General features: G+C 40.9%; 1 protein-coding gene across 2 annotated transcripts in view; it reads left to right on the top strand.

Moving 5' to 3' along the window:
• pomgnt1 (protein O-linked mannose N-acetylglucosaminyltransferase 1 (beta 1,2-)) overlaps positions 1-9,951 on the top strand; it is a 172,388-nt gene extending 162,437 nt beyond the window's left edge. For both annotated transcript variants that reach the window (XM_080431008.1, XM_080431007.1), the window contains exons 10-22: positions 323-393; positions 731-806; positions 947-1,030; positions 1,820-1,861; positions 2,463-2,521; positions 4,384-4,456; positions 5,304-5,432; positions 5,962-6,087; positions 6,873-6,937; positions 7,039-7,083; positions 8,414-8,549; positions 8,936-9,045; positions 9,662-9,951. In XM_080431008.1, the coding sequence (XP_080287134.1) occupies positions 323-393; positions 731-806; positions 947-1,030; positions 1,820-1,861; positions 2,463-2,521; positions 4,384-4,456; positions 5,304-5,432; positions 5,962-6,087; positions 6,873-6,937; positions 7,039-7,083; positions 8,414-8,549; positions 8,936-9,045; positions 9,662-9,743 (1,098 nt within the window). In that variant the 3' untranslated portion in view covers positions 9,744-9,951. The remainder of the gene's footprint in view (positions 1-322; positions 394-730; positions 807-946; positions 1,031-1,819; positions 1,862-2,462; positions 2,522-4,383; positions 4,457-5,303; positions 5,433-5,961; positions 6,088-6,872; positions 6,938-7,038; positions 7,084-8,413; positions 8,550-8,935; positions 9,046-9,661) is intronic.
• Positions 9,952-12,443: the final 2,492 nt, after the last annotated feature.

Raw genomic sequence — 12,443 nt, 5'->3', positions numbered from 1 at the left:
TAAGACAGCCACTTCAATGCTCACTGCTTTAGCGCTTTTCTAGGTTATGCACATGGTGCCAATTTCAATGCCAAATTGATCTTAAATTTCATGGTAAAAAAGTCTCTTCATAAAAGTTAACAAAACAACATAAACTACATAAACAAATGAAACATTTCATGTTATGAAACATAAAATTACATTGAAATTGTGGACATGTGCTGATATTTTCCCTTTTGCTATAGTGTCACACTGTGACCTAATGGTAGTTAAAAAAAACATACCAAGTTATAGTACTTGTTTATAGCAATAATAAGTCCAATTATCATCTTTCTTATTTCAGCTACCCAACAACAATGTCTTCAACGTCCCTGTGGCTGTTATCGCAGGGAACAGACCCAACTATCTCTATAGGTAAGGGTGTGGAAATGATAGTGATAAATTTAAAGATAATTAAAATGTTATAATGATTGAATGACGAACCAGAGATTTATTTTGGTCCGGTGGAACCATAAAAGGTCCTCTCTAGCTTTAATGCTTAATGAATAGAGAGAGAATAATGGTCAAATTGCTGCACAGTGAAATCCTGAGTGTTAATTTATCCATTTGTACACATTTTTACCCTCTCTGCATCAAATTAACACTCACAATTTTACTGAGTTTGAAACTTGTGTAAAAGTGTATGCTCTCTCAGCATCTGAAAATGGTTTGGGAAGAAAACGATCCCTAATGGTTCTTCTTCTGTGTTCAGAATGCTGCGGTCACTTCTCTCAGCTCATGGCGTCAACCCACAGACGATCACTGTCTTCATCGATGGATACTATGAGGTACAGGGTGTTTTTCTCTTGTTTCCCGTGTTTCTTTTTTATAAACTTAATGTCATAATCCAGTTTGACTGGCAGTAACTGTCTGTGTGCATGCTGGTAACCATAAGTATGTTTTTCTCCTTTGTGTGTGGGCGACACAGGAGCCTATGGATGTAGTGGAGCTGTTTGGACTGAAGGGAGTTCAGCACACACCCATTAGCATCAAGAATGCCAGAGTGTCCCAGGTAATCAGCAGTTCTCCACACTCTCAAAGTTTAAAACTTTAATACTCTATTAAACGCCTACGTAGTCCAACTGACGTCCACTCCACACTTTGTTTAGACAGGGTAGTAAACCACATAATTCAACATCATTCAGAACTTGGACAGTGCCCGTGAGAACTTTGTCCGGCAGTTCATGCACCTCCAAGATGTTCTGATGGAATCGCGTGTGATTGGTCAGACGTGGCTGTTTGATTGATTGATTATTTTATAGACAGAAATGTAAAACAGCACGAGTACAGTCAACACTTTGTCTAAAAGGATAACGCCAAAAAACAGTACTGACTGACTGAGTTGGCAGGGACTGGCGTTCAGAACTCGGAACTGTTCTGTGGCAGTATAAAACACTTTCGTCCTCTCTCCAGACTTTCTTTGGATCGGCAAGACTTTCCAATACCTAAAAAAGTTATTGTTCGGTTGGAGTATGTTGCTGCCATTAAACGTAATTGCTTGTAATTAAATCTAAGTAAGTTCAAACTGGAAAAACACTGAATAAAATGTGGGTGTACATCTTCCCACACAGTTGTACAGTTGATTGTGGATAAAGTTTGAATTGCCATTACAGAAACAAATTGGGATTTGTATTTGTACAACTACAGGCATACTACAGCTGAAATTAAACCAAATAACCAGCAGATGAAGACGTTGTAACGGTTAAAAACAACTATGCCTAAAATGTAACGCCATATCAGTTTGGTTTTGGAAACACTAACCTCGCAAGCCTCATCATCTCATCATCTTTTCCTCCTGCAGCACTACAAGGCCAGTCTGACTGCAACATTTAACCTACACCCAGTGAGTACTGCAATTGCAATTAATTTCCATTCTAATGATTGTCACAGCAAATCAAGGTAGTCTAATGTTTGAAAAACAGACGTTTCAACTTTTTATGTTTTTTGCCCCCGTAAATTAATGCCCTACTTCATCATACAAAAGTGTCACACAAAAGTAGTGAAAATGGCAGATCTACAAGTTCACAACGTGTCGCATTGTAGATCGGCTATTTTCACTATTATACTACTATAACGTTTTTAATATAATAATAAAAAAGCAACGGTTTTGCATGTACAAGGCTTCCACCCAACAGCAACATTATATAAGTGTGTAGCTTAGACATGTACTACTTATTTGAGATGCATTCTCTGCTGTATTCTTTTAGTCTGACTAACAAGATCAAACAGTTGAGGACTAAAGGCCCGACCGCACCAATGCAACTAGTCGCAACTCCTTGCTACAAAACTGTTTTAAGGCCAGTTCACACCAATGCAACTCCTTGCAACTGCCATTGGGAATAATGGTTGCAAGTAGTTGCATGTTGCAAGGAGTTGCATTGGTGTGAACTGGCCTTAAGATGACAAGTTACAATATAAAAGGGTGACTTATTTCTCTTAATCAGGAGGCCAGTTTTGCCATTGTCCTAGAAGAAGACCTGGACATCTCCATTGACTTCTTTAGGTAGGCTGCTCAATATCTACACAACATTGTGCATTGCTATAGGTAGGCTGCTCAATATCTACACAACATTGTGCATTGCTATAGGTAGGCTGCTCAATATCTACACAACATTGTGCATTGCTATCTGTATGTAAACACTGGGTTTGATGAAGAGCATATTCTCATTTAGAGCAGGGGTTTTCAACTGATTTTGACCCAGGGACCACCATCCTGACTAAGAGCAACCTGGGGACCACCACTATTGTGCGTGGTGGGTCCATCATAGACCCACCCCACACAATAGTGGTGGGGGGGGGTGTGGTTCATGCACCACAGGGAGCTGGAGAAAATAGCTATAATATCAATATAATATCTAATAAAATACAGTGATTTTGTTTGAATATGATGGAATATGATTAAGGATTACTGTGATTATGGTAAGCTCACATTTCATATCACACACCATACAGTAAGAACTCGTGTATGTTATTAAAAGTAAAAAAAAAAAAAAAATATTTAATTTTTATTTAAAAATGTTTTCATGGCCAGGGACCACCAGTGGTCCGCGGACCACTGGTTGAAAACCCCTGATTTAGAAGAATGGGGTGGTGGAATTGTAGCACAGCAAGGCAGGGGTTGTACTGATACACACACTGGCTGAACCTTTCTATTAAGGCTGTAGTCTTCTTACACTGATTTATAATCATCAGCTTCATTGGTATAGTTCTGAATTTGGTATTTAGTTGTATTTTGAAACTGCAGTTTACTTGTATCATAGCCCTGGCTAAGGGTCAGCTTTATTCTTGTGTGTTATCTGCAGCTCTACGTGATGAATTATTGAATTGGTGTTTACATTGAAACGTCTTATTGTAATAAATATGCATGTTCTGATATCAGACTACAGCCCCAACTTCATCTTTAACATGAAGTTCAAAACATTGTTGACCCTTACACGTGATCGCCACCAGGTGGCAGTAAATGCACAGCTGTGGAGCCCACATCAGCTCTGCTATGAACTTCAGTGTCCCTTTGTTTGACAGCCACGGCTTTGAAATGGATTTGTTGCTGTAAATGTGCCAGCTCCCCCGCTGGGACGCACACCCTTTTTGAAGCATTGACTTCAAATGGCTTCCAATCGTTCCCAGCTGTCGGCTGGCTTAGTTTTAATGCCAGTTTGCCTCGGTAAACATGCTCTCTGAAATTAGTTTTAGACATTCAATTAAGAAGCAGCGAAAACCAAAGCTGGCCCTCCTGTGGCGGACGACAAGCCTTTTTCTTTTTTTGTTGTTGTTTGTTTATGGCTAAATGCACGGCTCGTCTACATCCACAGACGTGCTTACCGGCACCAGAGGCATGTAAATGTGTTTTTCGTAGTTTGGTGTCGCCGTCTGTTCATTGGGGGCACAAAGAGTTCAGGTAAAAAGTTGGCTCACAGTTTTAACGTTTTGTGCCTCTGCTCATTCGACCAGTGAGCACACAGACCAACATAATCCAAATGTTGTGTGTTCGAAACCGGCTCAAGACCTGTGTCACAAGTGTGACTGCCTCCTTTACCTGTCTCCTTTTACTGTACTATACAATTTATATCAAACAATACGCTGCATGCCACATCGTACTGCTTGGTACAAAATGTATTTCCGCAAGGACAATAAAGCATCTATTATCAAGTTCTAATTATGGATTTTGTGGGTTTCTGGGTCAGACTAGTATCTACTCACTGAATGAAATGAATGACTTCTGTTGCGATGGTGATCAATCAATGATAATGATGATATTTCCTGCTGCTCTGAGACGGACACCCGTTCATAATGGCTGTTATTGTTTTTGCTGCTAAGCACTTTGCTGTTATGAACGGTACAATGTTTGCTTCGTTGTCGCTTTAGTTTCCTGAGTCAGACCATCCACCTGTTGAGTGAAGACGACAGTCTGTACTGCATCTCAGCCTGGAACGACCAGGTCAGTGCCTGCCGGCTGATTTACTGAACGTTTTAAGTAGTGCTGGGCAATTAACCGAAAATATGTCGATACCGATATTTAGAACCAATAACCGACTTATAACCGAACAATCGAGAAACTGTTTTATAGATTTTGTTCTATCGGGGAAAAAAACTAATAGATTTTTTTATTATCGACTAAATCGATAAGTCTGATTAACCACCCTGTAATATACTTGGTTGTACAATGGTGGTATACAACAATAGTGAAAATAGTCGATCTACAAGCGACGCGTTGTGAGCTTGTAGATTGGCTATTTTCCCTTCTTTTATTTTTTATAAATTATTTAATTGTAATCAAGGCAAAAGTTTGAAATAATCGTGATATTTATTTGAAGTCATATCGCCCAGCCCTAGTTTTAAGTCACTGTCTCTGTTCCTGTTCCTCCTCTCTTTCACACATTCTGCTAGAAGAATTCTGCTTCCGTTAGCCACTTCTTTTCTCTGTGCCTACATGTCATCCTCTGTCTGTCGACCTTTATACTGTGCCAGACTTCTGTTGACGTTCACTATCCACTGGCTCATGTGATTTGGCTGAAAACGACATAAGCAAATCATCCTTTGTTTTGAATTGAATCACATACGCCATGCTCTCTGGCCAAGTAAAGGAGCTGGAAGTTGGATCAATTTCACTTTCTGGCCAGAAATTGTTCTCACTACCAGGGTAAAATAAGGAACTGGAAGTTGGTTTTGTTTCACTTCTTGTCCTAAATTTCACAGTCTGTCAGGCATTCATTTATTTTGTGACTCTCAATCACTCATACCTAAAAGAAAATAAATGTTTTATACAAATATTGTGTGTTGTGCAGGGTTACGAGCACACAGCAGAGGACCCAGCTTTGCTGTACAGAGTGGAGAGTATGCCAGGACTGGGCTGGGTGCTAAAAAAGAGCCTCTACAAGGACGAACTGGAACCAAAGTGGCCCACGCCTGAAAAGGTGTGTGTGTGTGTGTGTGTGTGTGTGTTGCATACATAGTGCATCTCTCTTGATACTGTTTTAAGTTTTTGTGTCTGTGTTTCATTTATAGTGTGTCAGCACATATGTGTGTTTGATTATGGGTGTTTGATTTGGGGTGGCATAAAGGTAAAACTCATCACTGCCACAGAGGCCGGGTTTCCATTCCCGGCAGCAGGCTTAGCTGGACGCGCCAACACAACTGGCAGTTTTTGACGTGGGTGGAAAGCCAGCCGGGGGTTGTGTCCTTGTTGCTTCACTAGCGACCCCTACGGGTTCAGCGGGGAGGAGAACTGAGCAAGGGAGCGCAAAGCTTGTAACACTGCCAGATGAAAAGTAGCAGCTCCATGTGTATCGTCTCGTGTGGTTGTCTAATGTCTACTCCCACCCTGGGGTTGGCAGCCGCAGGGAATGCAGTACAGGGGTGCTTTGATAGCTAAAATTGTGGGTAAAATGACAGTTGTCCATAAAACAATGCGGTGTGTGACTGTGTGTTGTGGTCTTCCTGCAGCTGTGGGACTGGGACATGTGGATGAGAATGCCAGAGCAGAGGAAGGGCAGAGAGTGCATCATCCCTGACGTGTCGCGCTCCTACCACTTTGGCATCATCGGGCTCAACATGAATGGCTATTTCCATGTAATCAAGTTCACAATTGCATTTCAAGTCTAATGAATTATCAGTATTTAATCACTTGAACCCCATATACATTGTTGGCCGGAGTCTCCCAGGGTTCTATACTAGGTCCCCTCCTTTTTTCCCCTCTATGTCACCAAATATCTGTGCCGAAAATATCCAATCTACAAGCTCGTAGACCTGCTATTTTAGCTGAATGTTTGCCACAGAATAGGGAAGCTAGGATTCAAGTGGATAAAACTGTCATTAGCTGTAATGAATGTACCAATTTTGCCAGTTGTAATTGTGTACCACAATTCACACCAAAGTAGCAACAGAATGTCATCCTCCCTCTAAAATCCAAGTAAGCTGAAACAAGCGTTTGATTGACGTTTTTATGGATATATATTTGTACATATCTGTCAAAAGGATGAAACACAAAAAAGCTTGAGAGCTTGTTTCCAATCTTGTCCTTTGAGTGCAAATGTGTGGGTAATCTGGGTGCCATGTGTTTTATTTTGGGGGAAGCGGAGAGCAGAGGCAAACAGACAATCAATACATTAATAGAATGTCAATGTACTAGAATTAGACGGCTAAAATGGCAAAAAAAACAATATTGGTACTGTTACAACGCAACTAATTGATGGATAGGTCTAGCCGCTATTCAGCAGAGCTAATCGACTGAAGGCTTTTGCACGCTCATGGTTTGTTCAGGGTTTTTTTGTGCCTACATTTCAACAGCTTACATTGGATATTGAACAACAGAACAGAGTTGTCAACATTGCTGTCTTTCCTGTCCCCTCTTACAGGAGGTATATTTCAAGAAGCATAAATTCAACACCGTTCCCAACGTACAGATGAAAAAAGTGGACAGGTTTGTACACTCAACATGTAACGTGTACAGTATGTCCCACTTTTTACCATCATTATCCATGAACTGGCTGATGCTCAAAAGATCTTATACTTGTTCCTCAGCTTGAAGAAAGACGCCTATGAAGTGGAGATCCAGAATCTGCTGAAGTGAGTGAGCTTGAAGGCCTGTACATTCTGATGCACTAGCAACCAGAGCATGTGAGCGGAGTGGAGAGGGTGGAAATGCCGCTCTGCGTTCCAGGGGGCTGGTTTCACGCTCGCTATTCGCTCATGTTGACCCCCCCGCGCTCCGCTCCCCGTCGCTCACGTGGATTTGCGCACCTCTCGCTCCATGCTCCGCTCAAACCGGGCCGCTCAACAGTAAAAAAATAAAATTAAAAAAAATTAATTTGAATGAAATCTTGATCAAGGACGTGCGCTGTGCACTGCTGGATGTCTGTGTGTCTCTGAGTCCGTATGACCGGGCATGCTCAAACATTCGGTGCGCGGCCCCCGCCGGAGTGGCTTGGAGCGGCAGGCGGTCCTCGCTCTGAGTAGCACTCCAACCTTTTTATAAACCCGCTCTAGCAACACTAGCAAGAGCCCCAGAGCTCATGTATTTGCTGTGTCATAATATGTATGACAAGTTATAAAGAAAATAAATATAGAGTGTTCGAAACATGATGGCATGGCATGATCATACCAGATACATAGTGCATTATAATGCATTTTGACGTTTTCTGATGTGATTATGATATAATATGGCTTAGAATCTCTTACCCAAGGGAAATAATGTATAACCTAATTAAGTAATAATACTCAGGCAGGATTGCTATATTGGCACAGGTGTGCTGCGGTTGTAGGCACTAAGCTGGAGGCAGAGTGCCGTGGATCATATTGCAATTATACCATAGTTTAATTAATATTTATGATTAGAAAACAGAAACTGCAGAAACAAGGTGGACGCGTTGGGGTGCTTTCATCTGGAAATATTGGCACTTAGACTGCCTCTTAACCAATCACAATGTGAAAGCGTAAAGGCCAATACATGCTCCTCTTTCCGACTGGCTTTCCGAACTATAGTTCGGAGAGTAAGGACATCTGGGGGTGCACGAGTTCTGAGAAAAATATTTGAGACCGCCCATCGGAAGATCGGAATGGTGTCAATTTGTAGTTATAGCACCTCCCTTTCCGAAGAAAGGTTTGGACGTTGCAAGGATAATGTATTGGCCTTAACTATGACACTTAACAGCCTCACACCATGACAGTAATGACAGTTTGTGATTACAGCTATGATGGGAGTAGATATGCTTATGAGGACTTATAATGCCTAATCATTCCTTAATATTTAATATTTTACACACCAACAGAGTAAAGAATTGTGTGTGTGGAGGAGTACAATATAAATGTATATGTAGATTTTTGGTTGTGTGCATCCACCGTATGGCTAGCTAACAGTATTGTGTTGACAATAACGGTATTGTGATGAAATCTTCAGGGAGGCTGAGGTGTTAGACCACACCAAGAACCCGTGTGAGGACTCCTTCCTGCCGGACTCCGAGGGGAAGACATACGTCATGTACATCAAGATGGAGAGCGAAACGGACACCAACACCTGGACCGAGCTCGCTAAGGTAGACCAGCACAGGGAGGAGTTCATCCACTAGTTGAATCAATCAATTAAACAATCAAACATCGAAGGCACATCTCAACCCTGTGATAGTTTATTATAATTGTGCATTTCATATAGTGCCTTTCTCCAAAACGCTTTACAATGTGCATTATCCCAAATAACGAAAGAATTGAGAAAAGTTATTTTCTAGAAAGTCCCATTTAAAATGTTCTTAGTGTGAGGTAGGTTTAGATGCAACATCACATTACAGACCAATTCTCCTTCAAAGATTCTACAGCTCTAATAGCCATTTTAACAATGATAAAGAGCCATTGAAAGGCAAAAGTGTTAACTTGGCTCAGTACTGTGAAGGCCTAGTGTCATTCAAACACATCCTCTGCTCTCCAGTGCCTCCATGTTTGGGACCTGGATGTGCGGGGCTACCACAGAGGCCTGTGGCGGCTCTTCAGAAAAAGGAATCAGGTCCTCGTGGTGGCTGTTCCCATCTCCCCTTACTCGTAAGTATATGAATATTTTAATGATAGATTGTCTTAACCCATTAAGACCGGGAACGCATCTGTGTCATTTTTAGATTACTTAGGCTATTAGAAAAAAATACTTTTAAAACATATGTTGCTATAATCAGTGGTTCTCAAACCTTTTCATGTCAAGGACCCCCAAAATGATACATATTTGGCCGCAGACCCCCATCTCAAAACATTTTGTTCCAGGGACTCCCCCCAGAAGCAAAGATTTGAATTACAAATGTTCGCTTTAGAAATATATGTATTCAAATATAAGATTTTTCAAAAATAGCAGATCTACAATCTCATAGCGCAGCACCGATTGCCGTGCTATGAGCTTGTAGATCTGCTATTTTTGAATAGCCAAAGTATAAAAATAATGGTTATAACTAAAATATAAAAATGACACATGTGTTCCCAGTCTAAATGGGTTAACGTACCACATGACAACTACAAGAGCAGAATACCCAGACTGGTGTGGCAGCTGACAATAGTTATAATATAAGTGCATCCACAGTCTGTTAAATGTGTGTGCGTTCTCTGACTTCCTCTTTTTTCAACTCTACGTCCTATCTTCCGTTCTATCCCCCTCTCTCTCGTCTTTGTCCAGAGTGAAGAAGCCGGCCAGCGTCACTCCTATTCACCTGGAGCCTCCCCCCAAAGAAGAAGGAGCACCAGTTGAGCAGATGTAGTCCACACACACACACACACACACACACACACACACACACACACACACACACACACACACACACACACACACACACACACACACACACACACACACACACACACACACACACACACACACACACACACCCACACACCCACAGTGAGCTCTTCTGCTAGAGTGAGCTCCTCTGCTTGATACGAGCATAATACTTCTTCTACCAACTTAGGCCTTAACAACTCTTATTCTAAAGTCCATATTCCACCAACAACCACTAACCGCCCTGCTTAGGGACATGGGAGATTTAGGCACCCTGGGCGGATAAAACAAGGTAATCTAAACACTGGACTTTACAGCATTATTTACAGCACGCGTGTGGACATGAGCGTCTAAGCAGCTACAGTTCAAATGAATCACATAACTGAAAGGATCGCCACTGCCGGGTCTGCTGTGCCTACATGGTGCCCTTTTCAGCCGGGACCATGCCATTTATGGGAATATCCAGCCCAAACTGTGTGTAAAGTGGCTCATTCTTCACACAACACCGTTGTATTGACTGCGTGAAGAAAAGGCTATAGGTTGAGATGGTGCGACGCATGAAAGGGCTTTGGTTATCATTTATGGGACTTTGAAGGGTCTCCTTGATGACTGACGGATGACACGTGGCTCCTCCCTTTCAATCAACACTAAGGGACGAAAGGGCAAAGAGGAGAGGGAAGAATGATGCACTGGTTCATCTCCTCTGCAGGGCGGACACAAACACACTACCACACACTACTGTACAGGGGCACTGGCTGCCTAAGAAAACTGCCCAACCAGAAAACAACTAGCTCTTGTGGTTTTTGTTTCGTTTTTTTTAAACTACTGAGTGCTTTGTCCATCCTGTACATAAAATGTAACTTATGTCTATTTATTTTTGTTGTATAGGTCAACCGGAGGTTTTGTTTGGTTTTACTTAAGTTCATTTTTAAGTCTTTTTTTATCAAGATCAATGCATTTTTTTAAGAGCCTAACGTTTACAGAAAGTGCATTAAAAATGTATATACATTGCACATATATTTTTTGATGAAAAATAAAATGGTCGTCTTATTTTTCAACATAAGATAATATTAAGCTAGAGCAAAGGAGTCTATACAGCCCTGTGGGTTTTACTAATACGACTGCTTGGGTCGCCTACCCAACCTCGGATCACTTTGATGAAGAGAACTGGAGACTCTTAACACTTGAACAGAACTATCAGAGACACTGAGAGACTGAGTGAGTTTGGCCAGGATGATCTGTTGGACCCATGTTGTTACCCTTTGTCACGGACTAGAAAGTGTGGAATGTACGATTGTCCTCTAGTCTATAATATTTATATAGATATATGAGATCCAATGTCTTGCAGCGCTAGAAGCTCGCCTCATACTTATTATTAGCATTACAGTGTAATTAAAACTTTCCATGTGACAGTGGAGGCAGCCACATATCTTAAGTAATTATTTTAGTTACACCATGACAGACTAGACAACTACAAAATACATGATTGTTTTTTGTTCACTGTTGGCCGTTGTCATGAACAAGTGTGTCTATAATACGACAACGTAAGTCCCCTGTAACATTGATACACTAGACCCACTGGCTACATGTTCCTCTTTTGTTTGTCTGTGATGGAATTCTCAACTTTCCGCAAATCAGCTATGGAACCGGGTAGTCTCACTCTTAGTTTACCTGTTCTTCCTCTTTGATAGAAATGATAGTCCAGCCATTTCAAAGCAACCCTATTCAGTGCTTTAGTCAGTTTTAAACTTGCCTATCAAATTAATTAATGGTGGTTAGGTTTTAAATGTAACTATATCAGTATTTGGCTATTTGTCATGTTTTTTTCAAGTTATTGTTAGCATTTTGTGTAATGGTAAGGCAATAGTGTTGTCACAATACTGGACTTTCTAACTTCGATACAATATCTTGAAAACCATTTTCGATACCACAGGGACATTTGGACAGAGGGCATACAATTTTAGATGTTTATTGAAGGCTGTGCTTATCTCTGGTACTATCAGGGAAATATCACGCTTGTTTTCTTTTCTAAAGCCTGAATTGTCATCTTTAAATTAAGGAAAGTTAATTAAGAGAAGAGAGCATGGTATCGATACTGTGGGAAATGATTATTGAAATCGACTTCAGATATTCTGTATCAATGTGTATTGAAAAAACGATGTTTTTGACGATGCTAGTAGGCAACCAACCCCAGGTTTGCTTTTCCCAGTTGTGGATGTCATTTCAATCACAATCACTTACAGTGCAGTATTGCGGTCAATTGCCCAAGTTGAGTTGATTGAAAAGGAAGAAGCAAGTATCACCATTGCATGGTAATGGTCAATCAACATCTACCTTTTCGTATTTGTCTCATTCATTTTTTATTTTATTTTATTTGTGTGATGATCCTACTTTTCTTTGTTTGTGTGAGTGCATGAGATTCAGTGGAAGTCTGCGAGCAGCTCATTGTCTGTCCAGCAGTGATATGGTTGATTTTATTGATGATTAGGACGATGATCCGAGGACGCCAATCTAAAGCAGTTTGACATATGTATGAGTTTCTACTTATATCATCCAAATAAATGAATAAAGATGTTCTTTTTCTAAACTGCCGTCCTGCTGCTCCTTCCTAAGGCCTCAGTGGCTTATCCAACTTAAATTATTCATGTTGATGGATGTATTATTAGTGCATATTATTCATGGA

This window comes from Gymnoscopelus braueri (assembly GCF_963280865.1).
Source record: "Gymnoscopelus braueri genome assembly, chromosome: 6".
NCBI classification, from domain to species: Eukaryota; Metazoa; Chordata; class Actinopteri; order Myctophiformes; family Myctophidae; genus Gymnoscopelus; species Gymnoscopelus braueri.
Note: the sequence above shows the minus strand (reverse complement) of the source record. Positions and strands in the feature narration are given on the sequence as shown.